The sequence below is a fragment of the Alosa alosa genome, chromosome 10 (genome assembly GCF_017589495.1).
Source record: "Alosa alosa isolate M-15738 ecotype Scorff River chromosome 10, AALO_Geno_1.1, whole genome shotgun sequence".
NCBI lineage: Eukaryota > Metazoa > Chordata > Actinopteri > Clupeiformes > Clupeidae > Alosa > Alosa alosa.
Genome location: NC_063198.1, coordinates 19,413,129 through 19,428,202, shown reverse-complemented (window position 1 = coordinate 19,428,202; position 15,074 = coordinate 19,413,129). Strand labels below are relative to the sequence as shown.

At 42.9% G+C, this 15,074-nt stretch overlaps 1 protein-coding gene across 3 annotated transcripts in view; it reads right to left on the bottom strand.

Moving 5' to 3' along the window:
• Positions 1 to 13,206, bottom strand: part of iqsec1b (IQ motif and Sec7 domain ArfGEF 1b) — a 179,545-nt gene extending 166,339 nt beyond the window's left edge. The window contains exon 1 of one of the 3 annotated variants that reach the window (XM_048253904.1): positions 12,601 to 13,206. In XM_048253904.1, coding sequence (XP_048109861.1) covers positions 12,601 to 12,884 — 284 coding nt within the window. In that variant the 5' untranslated portion in view covers positions 12,885 to 13,206. The remainder of the gene's footprint in view (positions 1 to 12,600) is intronic. The other 2 variants (XM_048253905.1, XM_048253910.1) reach the window with 2 other exon arrangements.
• Between the last annotated feature and the right edge of the window lie 1,868 nt (positions 13,207 to 15,074).

Sequence of the window (15,074 nt, the reverse complement as noted above, 5' to 3'; positions counted from 1 at the left end):
AATTAAGACGCCCCCAGCAGGTTGGGTTGGGTGGGTGTTTTGATCTCGATGCCCGCTGACCTGACGCTAGACAGGCCCTGCCCACCTGTGGTCCTCTCCACTTGGCCCTCGAACACCAGTTCCCCCCGTGCTTCTGGCACCCGAGGTGGCCTTCCGACTGACACAGTCTCACCTCATGCCAAAGAGCAACTTCATTATTTTACTGTCATTATCTAATCTCATCCCCCTTAGTGGATCTAAAGAGCAACATTTATACCAACATAGAAATACCAACTTGCCTACAGCCTATAGACACAGACACACAAACATACGGTAGTCTACATGCCTCCCTATTACTAAAACTGTGTTCCCACTGACATTTGTATTTGCAGATGACACAGAATGCACATCAGGAGGTAAATGTCAACATTAGAATGCCAGGAAGTTCTGGCGTCCACACTGCATCCAAATGAATGGTGCTGCCGCTGGAAAGGCCAAAAAAACAGAGAGATTTCAAAGTAAACAGGAATAGGTTGAGTAGGGCTTAGCGTGTGGATGTAGACGAGTCCACATACCATGGATGTTGGGTACAGTTAATTCCATTTATTAAGCTTGTTTAATGCAATCGGACACATCAAGGTAAATTTAGTCAGTATGTGCATGCCCTCCCTGACAACCAAATCCATTAGCTTGAGTTTTTAGCACCTTGCTCTACCAGCAAAATCTGATCCTTCAGATTAGGATCCAGCTGCAATTACTACAAATGTGTGATATCGGAATAAAATACAGCACCTTATTATGTTTAAAGGCCAATCTGAATTAGGCCCGACAGATAATGGTCTACTCTTGGGTTCCTGATGGAAGATAATTTGCTGTAAAAAATATGAATTTAAATTGGACAAATGAGCTTAGTGACAACAGAACTGTCCATTTCCATTTTAGTGGCTATCGTGTCAAAATAGCCGGGCCATGACACTTTGTCGAACCGAGTCTAACTGGTGAGGGAACCACGGCGGAGAAGTCATTGAGGCAGTGAATCACCAGCCCCACTCATCCTCTCATTGGACAGCCGGCGAAGGCTTTGGGAGCTTTCATTTATGCATTCGATTTCAAACAAGACCAGTGGGCGTGCCGCTCCCCCTTCCACATTAGCATTGCTTCAGGCAACGTTTGTCATCGTTTTTTCAACAAAAATTAGCGTTTCAGACTTTCATGACTCAAAGAGGTTGTTTAACCAACTGAAACTTAAGAGAGAGAGAGAGAGAGAGAGAGAGAGAGAGAGAGAGAGAGAGAGAGAGAGAGAGAGATAGAGATAGAGAGAGAGAGAGAGAGGAGCAGCTGGTCTTAGACATCCAGAGCATTTTTGGGAGAGAGAACTGACTGACTGAGTAAATGCACTTAAGTGCTGCAGATGTTCTCTTGATAAATAAACTCATCTCTCCGGCTCGGGGCTGCTTTTAGAGGCTGACAGCGTTTACTTCCTCAAGGAGAAAATGGATGACATCAGGCCTTTATACTTTTTAAGTATTCTGCCGAAGAGTAATCCTCATTCACTTCACAAGAATTGAGTCACAAGACAAAAGGCTGGTTATGTACAGTCCGGTGTTGGTGGAATGGTTGAGTGCTCAACAGTCCACATTATTACAATACAACATGAATAATTTAGCATGTAACAGCCACTCTAATGCAGATAATTGGTCTCTGTGAAAGAAAACATAGTCACGTGGCTGCTTGTTGTGCCAGATCCATACCACACATCATATGCAAAACATGCAAAGATTTCCATGCCGATGAATGGCTGTTGGGAAAACAAACATTCTACTATTTATTTATTTGCATGTATTACTGGGACACATCTGAAGATCTTTCTGAGTGTTTTAAAGCATCTAACAATATCAAATGACCTGCTATAACCTGGTCTCAGGCCTGTGGACGAGATCAAAGAGCTCTCTGTGTTAGGCTCTTCATTGATGAGCATGCTGACATCACGTGATTGGCCCAATTAGGGAGCCAATGAGATTTTTCTTATGTCATTAGGCTGATGGCAAAATGCACATCCAAGGATGATCAATGTAGACTACAAAGGCAGGTGATGATTGCAGGCAAGAGAATACTAGAGTCTCTGTCTTTGAAGAAGGTGGCATTAGGCACAGTCAGGGTATTTTCTACTTTCAGACAGTTTGTCACCCATCACATTTTTTACAGCAACAGTATATTTTGTTCTTTTGGTGGTTCACAGTTTATTGTAGTTGCTATCCATAGTATTGCCTAATCATTTTTACACACTTTTTCTAAGGACTAAAATCCATCATGTAACAGTAATACCGGTCTAACACCTAAAGAGGTTTTACGTTTATGAGGATTATTTCTGATTTACAGAGTAACAAAGAAAAAAGCTTCATCATTAAAGGAGCCATGTTCGTTGCGCATTTCCAGAAAATAAGAGTCCTGTATCAGAAGACTGAAGAAAATGACAAGTATCCAGGCAACCAGCATTTCCTTTAAAACTATTTATATATATAATTCAGAAAATATATATAACACTGTCGTAAACTCCACATTAATCATATACCAATGTATTAAATTATAATAGCTTTTCCATGAGATTTTGATAGGCAGTATACAATGTTCTGATTCATACACTCATACAACCCTTTCTGAGTGACTGTGAAATCCTGTACCCTGAGGAAGAACAGGTGACACAACACCTCCACTCTGTAGTGTCTCAGCAAGCCCCCAGGGCCTCTGTTTGTTCTCGTTCTCTTCCTCTCTCTCTCCCTCTCCACCCCTACTCACACTGACTACCCACAGTCCTTCCCGTCATGTTCCAAACTGGCCAGACCTAGATCCAGACCGGACATGGGGGGTCTGATCACACTGACCAGGCAGGCCACTGTAATTCAGGGAATACTCATAAGTGCACCATTTAATCTCCTTGCCCTCCCCCTTCCTGGCCATGCAACTCCACCATCAGATGCTTCAAAAAGTAATCAGGCCAAATTGAACAGTAAAATTGGGAGCGGCTGCCAAGACTTCCCAGGGCTCCTCAGATACATAAGAGAGATGCAGCAGCCCTCAAACGAAACGGTCACCTAGAGAGAGTTGGGCCCCATATACTGGATTAGGTTTAGACGTTTCTTCCCCCTGGACTTCCTCTGGACTGAGATGTACAGTCAGTGTATGGGGGTACATCAATCTTAGTTATGAGCATGGTCCAAAATGCTATGAATCTAAAAATGATATGCAGTAAAAGAGTGATTTTCTCAAGGGAATTTCTGCCATTACAATGTAGGTGCAACAAAAATGATGAAGTGTATAACCCAATCCACTGCTATACTACCTCCTGTCATCTTTGACTAACTTGCACATTTAATATCTCCTCTACTATTTGCAAACTTTGCAATGTCCCTTTATCTTCTTTCTCTGCATACACTCATACTGTTCCTGACTTTGGAAGGAATTGTCTTGATGTGTGTACCAATATAGTTCAAATTGTCTTCAGCAATCTTGGATTTTTGAGTATACTCCAGGTAAAACAAGTAATAAAAGGTAAAAGACAGGTCTGACAGGTAGAAATAATTGTTTAATAAGAGGTCAATGTTCTGACTGCACAGACAAATGCAGTCAAAAGCATGGACATCTGTGGCAAACTGAAAATTGAGACAGTTTGTATGGATGATAATTTGTGTACATCATCCGTAAACTATGTTTTCTCCATCAAGCAAAAGAGAAATAGCCCCCCGTCTTGCCAGGCACGAGTAATGATGTTTGGTATTTACCGAAATGTCTACCCCATCACTGGCAGATGAATCTGTTACCATGTCTGCACCCCCCAGGACCGCCCTGGAAATTGAGCTCCCCTCTTACCCAGCGGTGGGGCTCGGGTAGGGAGGTAAGGGTGGGATGTGTTTGGTGAAGAACGAGTGTAGCCCCTGCTTTGATCCGGCCAGGTCTCGGCTCCGACAAATGAGCAAATGCCACGACGAAATGAAGGGCAGGAGTCAGTCAGCAAGCGGCGTCTGTTGAGCCGTAAGCCATTACGCTCTCCTCGCCATCAGATGGGTCAGCGTTTATGAAACACCCTCTATTAGTGTGGATATGGCTCAAAATAAAATAAAAAATAATAAAATAAACCACCTAACCTGGATATTGGAGCCTTCCGCCCGTGTACTGACAAGCACAGGATACACAACAGCCGTCATTTTTTCCAGGAATACCATGCAGGGATCAGGGATCAGAGAGAGAGAGAGAGAGAGAGAGATGGGGAGAGGATGGCAGTTGTTGTAGTTATGGATGCTAGGGCTGCTTGTTCGGTCTATTCGAGACTTTGAGCTTTTTATTGTTTTGGCAGCGCCTGCACAACTTCTCTGGCAGTGACAGCTGAATATGGCATGAATGGGTCCACCTCCATTATGAAGTTTAACCTGTCGTTCTCACCTCCCATCTCAATGAAACATTTCACGTCGGTGGGAATTAAACTCCTGCAGCTGTGAGAGTCGACTCAGAGCCGTCATTCACAGAAATGATGAGCCACACTTTTTTCCCCTCACACTGCAATCATCTCCAGCTCTACTGAAGATAACGGGGGGAGGGGGCAGCTCATGATTCATGAGTCTAGCATATCCTCAGTCCTGCCACTTGCTCTCTTAGAAACAATCTGCAATCTAGAACCTTCCAAGGGTCTCTCTACAGGTCCTTTAAAAGCTCATTTCCAGTCTGACACATGACAGCCCATGTCCAGATCGACTGTTGACTTCAAATTATTAATCACATATGAAGTGGATGTCATTTGAACCAAGCTGGCGGACATTCCAATGTTTTTTTGACGAGCTTGAAATTTTAGTTGAAGCTCATAAAACCTGCAGTTCTACAGCGGGATAAGTTAGAAGATGACAAGAACCCTTCCTTGGACAGCATAATCCTTGATGTATTTTGTACACAGATTCCTCTCAAATACAAAGAAGTAAAATAAAATTATTCTTTCAATCTGTATGATAATAACAATAATAATAATAATAATATGCAAAAGATGCTATAGAGAAAGTTGGTATTAAAAATGTACTTAATCATTTAAAGGAAATGAACTGAACTGAAATAATTGGATCATTTATATGCTTTAGTATCATTTTTAATATGGTTACAAACAGCCACCCTCAAGGCAAAATGGAGACAACAACCAACAACTCATGGTGCAACAGGATCAGTACTTGGCTCCCTTGCAATCCTACCATGTGGCTCTGCATGATAAGGGCTTCCAGGTGACCCCGCAAGATAGAATTACACAACCAGTAGGAGGCTTAATGAAAACAACATCATCGAGACACAAGTCATAAAGGCCATTTCCAGAATAAACAACCCATCCCCTTACAATGTGCTGTAAGTCAATAAGCACTGGGGCTCTATCTTGTAGATAAATGCTAATTAGCCTCAAATGGTTGGTCCTGTCAACAACACAGTAATAGAATCAAAAATGTGTTTTTCCCCCATTATCTTCAAGTCATTTCAGCAAGCAAATAGAAAGTCATAACTCCAAATACCATAGCACACACCATCAACCGGGGTGACATTTTGATAGCAGCCAGCTTACTCCCTCTGAAGAAAAAAAAAAGACTGAAAGCGTGCTGCTCTCGATCAAACACCCCCCCTTCCACTGCATGGGCTGCAGTCCATTCTTCTCCACGCTTGCCCAGTGCGCCCAGTGACTCCCATTACTCAGCCCGGTGTGGTGTGGTGTGGCGTGGCGTGGCATGGCATGGCATGGCAATGGCATGGCTCTCTCAAGGTCCACAGACGAGCAGTGGTTTCAAACTCCATTAAGCATCACTCATTGTGGCATCTCACGGGCCGTTTTCTCAGCTAGGATCCGTCAGACAGAAACCAATAAAGGACCAGCTCCATCAGGGTCCGGGAGCGTGGTAGTGGCCTTTGGTGACTAATAGGCACTCGCTGGGCTCCAGAGTCAATGGTGAAAGATCAATCAGTCAATTAGGTCCCACGTGCCTTGAAAGACTGTGATCATTCAAGGTTAGCTCTGGCCTTCGGATTCTCTGCCATCTTGCTCGCTATACTATTGGCAAAGAGTATATACAGTGTTGAATGTATTGACAAAGTCCTTTAGAGGACAATTATAAGGACTCAAAGACTGGCAACAAGGCCTCTTTCTTCAAATATCTTAATTTGTATTTAACACTTAACTAAAGAGTAGATTACACTTAATCAAACAGAACTGGCCCATGGCTTTGCCAATTGAAGTCTCTGTGTTTTTTTTTTGTAATCTGGCACTCATTTTCCCGAGGAATGTCATTACAGAGAAGACTAATTGGGATTGTCCAAGTCAGAGAGGGGGGAACAACTATGTGGAAGGCTGTTTCTTCTGGGATAATTCCCAATTCTCTCTCTCTCTCCCTCTCTCACTCTTTCTCTCTCTCTCTCGTCAGAGTAACGGATAGCGCTCCCGTTAGGAAGCCTTTCCCCACTGAGCAGGACACCGCTGAGCAATGGCCTCATGATAGATGGCCTCCATTTGCACTGCTGATAAGATCCGGACAGTGTTATCACCCTTTTTACAAATGAAAGCCAAAGGCCTGATGACGCACGTCCTAAAATGCTCTGTAAATAAATACACCCACCCTGTTTTTAATGCAGCATGAATATGTAGAATTGTGTACAGACTCAATGCATCAATGATAATCCCAGCAAATATAGTACTGCATGAGTGTTGTGTTGCATGTTCGGTTGAGCCATTGGTTAGTTTGGTAAGGAAAAGCAGTAGCCATTCATGTGTCTCTTTATAGAGATAAACACATTTTTAATAATGCACAGTAACAGAAGGAGACATATTGCTTGCCTGTGTTTCATTCATTCTGAAAAGATTAGATTAGGCTTTTTTATTATTTAAAAAAGAAACTGGTGATATTTCATTTTTCATATTCATCATTCTACTGTTTTATTTCCTTTGCCCTCATATCTGCAATTCACTTGCTACTGAAAACAGACTAAGCCATGCTACAAAAGCAATCAGCAAAGTCATTCACATGATTATGACAAAACTGAATGCACTGCAAAGCTTGAATGAATGCATATGGCATTCCACAAATGTCCCAATATCAAAATTCCTGAGAAGATTTTCTTTTTTTATCTCAATGGGAGGAAATAAAATGCTAAATAAAAAGTTTACAGATGTGGTGAATGTTCTACGACATACACAACAAATGATCCTATGGTTCATTCCTACAAGATGATCTATAATGAAAGCCAACTTACCACCGAATCCTAGTTTATATGGGACCCATAACAGCATGCTTGAGGGTATGTGCATTGAAATCTGAAGGAAATGTCCACAGAGGATGGGAAAATGTTGTCTCAGAACAATTTCAATTGGGTTATCACTTCAAAGAAAGCAGTTAATGTGCTAATGTAAAAGTCAATATGTGTTAAAGAACATTCTGTTTCAAGGATCTACCTGGTTGTATTATATAAATATGTTATGCCACTACCACTATCCCACACAGCCAGAAAAGAAGTTAAAAGAAAGCACAGTCAAGCATTCAAGGCACGACCCGTCTACTGCCTAAAATGCCAAATGAAAATATAAAGAGAAAGGGGCAAATCAAAAGATGTGATGAGGACATAATAAGTAAAATCCATGAGTGCTCCTGATAACCACTGCACCCAAAAGCAACGGTGTAGATTAACAATAGATGAAAAGAGAAAACATCACATCAAACATGTGACAAGGTGTAGAGTGTCAAATTGTATATGCTTACGAGAGGAGATCTTTAAAGAGTTCCTGTGACCATCAATATTTAATTGCTTAAGAATGCTCCTAACATCTGTTTACGCTCTTTCTGTGTTTCTCTGTATATCCCTCTTTCCTTCATCTCTCTCTCCATCTCTCTCTCCATCTCTCTCTCCATCTCTCTCTCCATCTCTCTCTCGTGAACAGGACCACCCAAAGGCTTTCTCTGACACTTCACTTCACTCCATCTCTCTCTCTTTTATGTCACAAGCTGTCCACAGTGTTCTAGCCCAGGGCAACACAACACATTCTTATTCATACAGTTAATTACCCGGCATTCTGAAAGTTGCAGAATGCCTTGCTCAGAAAGTCCGAGTGGCAGGTTGCCCAACCTGAACGAGAAAAATTCCAAGCCTCTCAAATTGCATAGCAGCTGACATGAATGAAGATGACACTGTATTTATTATACAGGAGAGCTTGCACATTTGAGGGCAAACCTCACGCTGTTTTCAATATAAAGGATGATATTTGCCCCTTCCATTTCCCTGTAGGCCTGTTCTGCAAGGGAACAAAAACACATAAAACACAAAGCATAATTACATTGTGTGCGGGTATAATGCCGCCTCTCCCACAACAAATATAGGCGCCTGTTAGAGCAAGCGCTTCCGTGTGACAGCTGAGACAGAGGACACAACGGAGGTTATCCTTTGATAAACTCTCCCATGAGAGAATCAGCCTTCAACTTTATGACAACGCCATAGCAGTCCCACGACTAACAAGGTGACGCTAGACAGCTCCGTTTAGCTTTTTACGGTCCCCTCGCGTCGTAACCTTCCCACCCACATCGTTGATATGCATGGGAGCTCCCTCTCACCAGACGATGGGCGACTCCAGAGTGCATCTGGCCCCAACCTGGGGCAAAACTTGCGGGTCCGGGCCGGACTGGGGACAGGTCCGCTGCGACTGCCAGCAGCTATCTTAGCCCGCCGGCTGGCCGGGGCAGCCTTTTCGAGCCAAGGCCCGGGATTGCCAGCTCGCTGTGGTCAGCAGTAACACGAGCGCAGGAGCTGACGTGGCAAACTCGTACGCGCAGGAACATGAGAGGCGGCAGTCAGTCGCAGCACAGCAAGGGCCCCCGCAAGCCTCCTCCACAGCTTCAGCTCCGCCAGGCCAGGCACACCACAGGGTGGTGCGTGATTGAACAGAATACCTAAGTGACAATCAAATTTATTCCACTCCTCTCCCCTCCACCAGCAGCAGCACCCACCCAACCCCAACTTTAAACACTGCAGGTTTAGTGCAGAAGTTATGAAGGCCTTTGCAGCACAGTTTATATCAGTTGGCAAGAAGTCTGTTTGGAGCAGTGAGATCCTCAAAGGCAACTTATAACTGTTATGACTTGGGCACATCCCTCAAGAGGCATGGTCTGCTATCAGGAAGGAAGGCACATCAAAAGCAAACACACACAATTGTCTCCTCCTTCTTGTCCCATACCACTTTGTCCCTGCTCTAGTTAAAAGAGAGCTTGACACAAATCTTTGTTCAAATATAAACTTTGGATGCCAGAGCACAACAAAAATAGAACTATAGTCGATTCAAGAATGTGTCCCTCTTCCCCTAACAAGCTATAAATGGAATGACTGTCATACCATCAAACAAAGGCAACAATGCATAACATTTGAGCTCTCTTCAGCAAGACACTGTGTACTGTAGCTAGCTATCTCAAAACTATCACTTTCACAAACTGTAAATGATGGCTGAACAAGAACCCTTTTGAGATATTGAAAGTGCTTTTAAATGCCCATTAGAGTCCAATACTTAAAGATGTATAATTACAGCATGTGCCTTAACCTCAGGCCAGCCCTTTACAAGTGATGTAATGCCAGTGTCCTCCCACCACATTACTACACATTCAGTTAACTAAGTGTAACGTCGGTGTCTTTTGGACTGAGTGCTAGCCTCACAGAATGCAATGTGTGTGAATGCTGGTTTGTGTAATGTCGGTTTTAGTTAGTGTAATTGCGTTTTCCGTGTCATGTATGTGTTAGCTTGTGTAGTCTTTCTTTACGTTGTACCTCATGTGTTTTGCCCGGTGTATTGTATGTGACTACCCTGTTTGTGTATCGTGCTTTGTTTTTTTTTACTTCCCTTGTGTTTCCTATGTAATGGTGTCTTGGTCTATGTCCCTGCTCTCGTTCTCAGCTAATAAACCTTTTGATTGGACAACTGTGTGTGTCGTCATCAAATCGTTACGTAAGAGACAACATCTGATGCCGGATCAACATTTTTAAAGTGCTTTATGCACTCATGAGAAAGTGAATGCTTTTATTTCCGAGCATGAGGCAGCATTTCATCATTTCTGTGCCAACTTCATGACAACAACTTCCCATAGGCATTCCACACTCGGACGCCCACACGCCTCACACCTGAGAGGTCAGGTGCTGATGGCTGGCGGGTGCCGATAGATCTGGCCCTACTCTGGAACGGACCGGGGCCAGTTTCGGCACACATTCAGCTGCTGTGTCATTCATTCACTCTCTGGAACACACCTGGGACTTCCTCTCCATCACACCCTTCTAGAACGTAAAGCATACGAAAGCTGTCATTCATCTCTCTCTCTCTCTCTCTCTTTCAGAGAGAGAGTAGCTGGTTCTGAGAAAAGACAGAGATTAAAAACACACACTGACACATCAGTTCAGGTGCCAGGTCAAGTTATCAAAAACAGATGGTAGGTTGAGCCTTTGACAGGTCATGCCAATATCAACACAAGTCAAGGAAATATCACAGGCATTCCCATACAGTCAAAACTGTTCTCTACTGTACGGATATGCTTTACTCAACAGCACTGTGTTTCAATAGATGCTGAGTCTGCAAGAAATGAAGAAGTACACAGTTTCACTTCATGAAACATAGACCTTAATAAGGAAGTTAATGTAATGGCTGATAAGAGGACGTTTGTACCTCAGGGACAATCCTGCATCTAGGTGAAACTAAGAATACCACAGATTTTATTTGATTGGCCAGGCCCAGCCCATGTGCTTTTAAATGCATTCATATCTGAGATAATTTGAATTGCTTTGATTAATTAGATGTTTGATCATAAGTAGATTGTTATGAACAAGTGAGAAAGAACAGCTTGCTTGTTTCTATTTACCCTTTCAGTTTTGTCTACTTTCTGATTTCAACCGGTTTGCTTATATATTAAGTAGTTAAACTACTGAACCCTGAGAGAATACCTGAAAGAGTGATTGGCACTGATAATGCCACCCACTGTATCTGATGTGTCTGAATGTAAAGAGGAAAGGTATTACATTTTGGGTGTTTTGTAGGAAGACTGCAAATCAGAAGTGTTCAACTGGTCACCATTTCACTGTGTCACAACAGGGAGATATGGAAGAAACACTCAGATGTGAATTACACTGATGGAATAGCCAATAATCCACACGATGTTACAATGAAAATGTACAGTATCAGAAGTGCATTTGGCATGGCACTGACCACAGAGTGCTTTGGGGAGGAGGGCAGCATCCAGTTGGCCACAATCAAATGTATGCTCTGTACTACACCAGTGCTGCTAAAAGCTTACACTGAAGCTGTATTCCATAAATATCCTGGATTAATAAGTGTCTGCAATAAATCCATTTAAAAGACTAATACTGGCAGCCGAGCAGGGGAGAAAGGTCTGATGGAAAAGGAGGCATTATCATGATTATCTATATATAATCAAATAATAACAGATTAATGTGTTTCAGATCTCGCTGGTGGCGAGGGCGTTTCAGCGAAGGCGATTAAGGGGGGGTTGCGAAAAAGAGGATGTCTGCTAGACTAACTCCACCACTAAAATGTTTAGTGTTGGATACTAGTGACTTGTACGAACTGCTTGATTTGTACATTTGAACAAAACCGCATGCTCACGTATTCTCATTGGGTGGGATGTGATATACACTCAAAGTCAAGAAACGTGGTGAACTGGGGTGCGCAATGACATGACAGACAGAACAGCGCGTGAAAAAAATGTTCTAATATTGGGGAAATATAGGCTAAATTCGAAACAACACTTCTGGAATCACTGAAATATTAAACAGATAAATCCTTTGTACAGTAGGCTACAAATAGCAGTGGATAACTAGCGCTCCCCACCCTGTAAAAATCACAAATGAATAAGCCTATACAACTGATGTACGCAGGTTCCACAGCTTGGCATAATGATTGGCACTTAAGGTATTTTTCTCTGTATGAAATGATAATTGTAATGCCCAGGGAACTACACTTTGTCTTATCTAATATGACTTTCACCTTATCCTCTTTGAAGGAACACAAGAATACCCATGTGCGTACGCGCCCATTAAGGAATGGCAGACACACTGTTTCGTCTATGGTCACTATCGCTGAATTCTTCTGACAGCATAGCCTATGGATATGGAGATGGTTACGCACAAAGCAGTCGACCGAGGAGCGTAAACCCTGGCAGTGACCGTTACACTCTCTTCGCCTTTACGCAATCTACTGTAAGCTACTTGGTACAGATTTGAGCCTGTCTCACTACGTATTGATGGGCTGATCCGATCTCATTCACCAGCCGTAATGTTCTATTCTGATTCATCTGATCATTAAATAGAGTTTAGTTGAGTTTAGGCAACGCAAATTTGTTGACAATTACTTAATTAAATGGAACTGAATGTTGCCCCGTCACAACAATTGTTTGCATCGTACCACCCCACGAGCTTTATAGAACTACCAGTCAGTCTGTGTAATTTTTCGAAATACGTCAGCGCGAAAATAAGGCTACACAAACTTGAAAGAGAATAGCATAGGTAACTGGAGAAATAACCTCACAGAAAAACCTTACGATACTGTCATATTGAGCATGAGCGAGGACTTACTTTTCCTGTATAACATTTTCTTTTATCGCTCCCAGCGTGGGGTGGCTGTTACTCTGTTGCAGTCTGCAGGTGGCCAGGTGTCTCTGGTGCTGGTCCTTCAAACAAGTATTTTCTTTGCAAAGATCGGTGACTTGCTGCTCAAGCTCCTCAATCCGAATCTTTTGCGTCTCTAACAACTCCTGTTGTGTTTCGATTATTTTATTCAGCTCTTTCAGGTATTCCGCCGCCTTGCTGGGGTTTTCGGTCGGATTTTCCATTTCGTGATATGACTGTTGCCCGTCCATGGGCTAATTCTTCCCGCTCAATTGCTTCTACGACCGGGTACCGTCAAATTCTAAGTCGGTACGCTTCCTTAGCTCCGCCATTGTTTTTGTTTAGTGGTGAATGAGCAAGTAAAGAAGTTGGCGTTTGTGAGCAGCAGCGCGCCGTCCAGAGGCTCTGCACCACAATAACTAACCTCCGTACACCACACCGTGGATGGGAAATCAAATTAACCCTTTCGTGGCACTCACTACATCACGCATGCTACATTTATATAGTACATTTATTTGTCATTCCGCGATCACATTTCATTGCTACCGAAGGCTGATACGTATGCATCATAAATAATATAAAGAGTGTATTAGATTTTTACGATGTTGTTGGCCATCCCAGCTGACCAGCTCCAGTTCATTCAACAGGTATGCCCACCTGACCCATGACCCGCCCCTGACCAATTAGAACAGTCTGTCAAAACTAAGCGCTTTATGTAATGCAAACTGTCGTTTGGTTTATGGACTCTCTCTCACACACACACACACGAGCGCGCGGGAAACAGATCTAGTCTCCATGGGAGTCATGATATTCAAGCACCATTCTCATTCTGTCTGGGATGTCTGAATACTAAGCATACTGTATGCACTGATAGCTACAATCACTTTACACTTGACAGCCTGCATGAAAGATGCTATGGTAGAACAAGGTAACGTGGCAGACATCTGAAAAAAGACACCAAGACATTTAAGCAACCAAATTAGTCTGACTTATATAAAATACAATCTTAGTTCTCCTCACACATTACTCAAAACAGGCATATGCACACAAACAAGTTTGCACGCGTGCATACATACATACAGACACATAACACAGAGAAAGAGCATCTGTAAACTCTAATCTGTAAATAGTTCCAGAAAGAGTCATTTTAACTGTGGTTATGAAAGCAAATGACGGTGAAGTGCTGATGTGCTTCTAACTGAAACTGAACTCCCCCCTTCTCTTGTCCTCAGAGTGATCCAGTCACTGAATCTACACAGAGGAAGCATCTGTAGTCTATCATCCTAGTGCTGGAGAGGTCTGGAAAATGGTGACGTCTCAAATCACTCTCTCCTAATTGCACAAGACTATTAAATATTGTGCGCCACTTGAGACACAGGGAATGAATGTGCGTCTTGCCACAACAGATTTAATGAAATAATTTATTCCCATTCACAGATGTAATGATTTTTCACGTTCTGCCATGTAAATGAAACTCATTTGTATGAGAGTGAGAAGTCCCTGATGCATCTGTCTCTCTCTCTCTCTCTCTCCCCCTCTCTCTATCTCTCTCTCTCTCTCGCTCTCTGTCTCCTTCATGCCCCTTAAAGAATAGTGTCCTCTGGTGGTGAAGTTTAGATATGGCAACTTGGGGCCATTAGAGGTCCACTGATTTAAATGTATCTGGGTATCAAGGGGGAAAGCAAATCCGAATTGTTATTGTTGTTGCAGCAGCTGTTGTCATTTCCATATATTTGTAAGAGGGCATGATCTCTAGGGATGTTTGGACTTCATTGGCTCTCTGTGTGTGACATGGATAGCAGTTCCTGTACAGTTTTGCTATGTTAGTACGTCAAATGCACACACACTCACACACACACACAAACACACACACACACACACACACACACACACACACACACACACACACACACACACACACACACATAAAAATCACACATACATTGTCAAATAGACACACATAGGCCTACACACAGACACACACACACACACACACATATAAAAACACACATACGTTGTCAAATAGACACACATAGGCCTACACAGAGACACACACACACACACACACACACACATAAAAAAACACACATACGTTGTCAAATAGACACACATAGCCCTACACAGACACACACACACACACACACATAAAAAAACACTCATACTTTACATACATATGTGTGTCCACTCCACACATAGGCCTACACACAGACACACACACACACTCACACATACACTCATACATATACATACTGTACACACACACACACACACAAGCACCGGAGTTCTGTGTATGACATGACACCGGCAACCTGTCCTCGTGCGCTGCACCTCTCCTCCTGGAGATAGGCATCTCTGGGCCCTAATGAGGGAGAGGAGCCCAGAGATAATGTGCATAATTCGCCTCAGCCTCTGTGATCGTACAGATGGAGGGATCTTCAAAG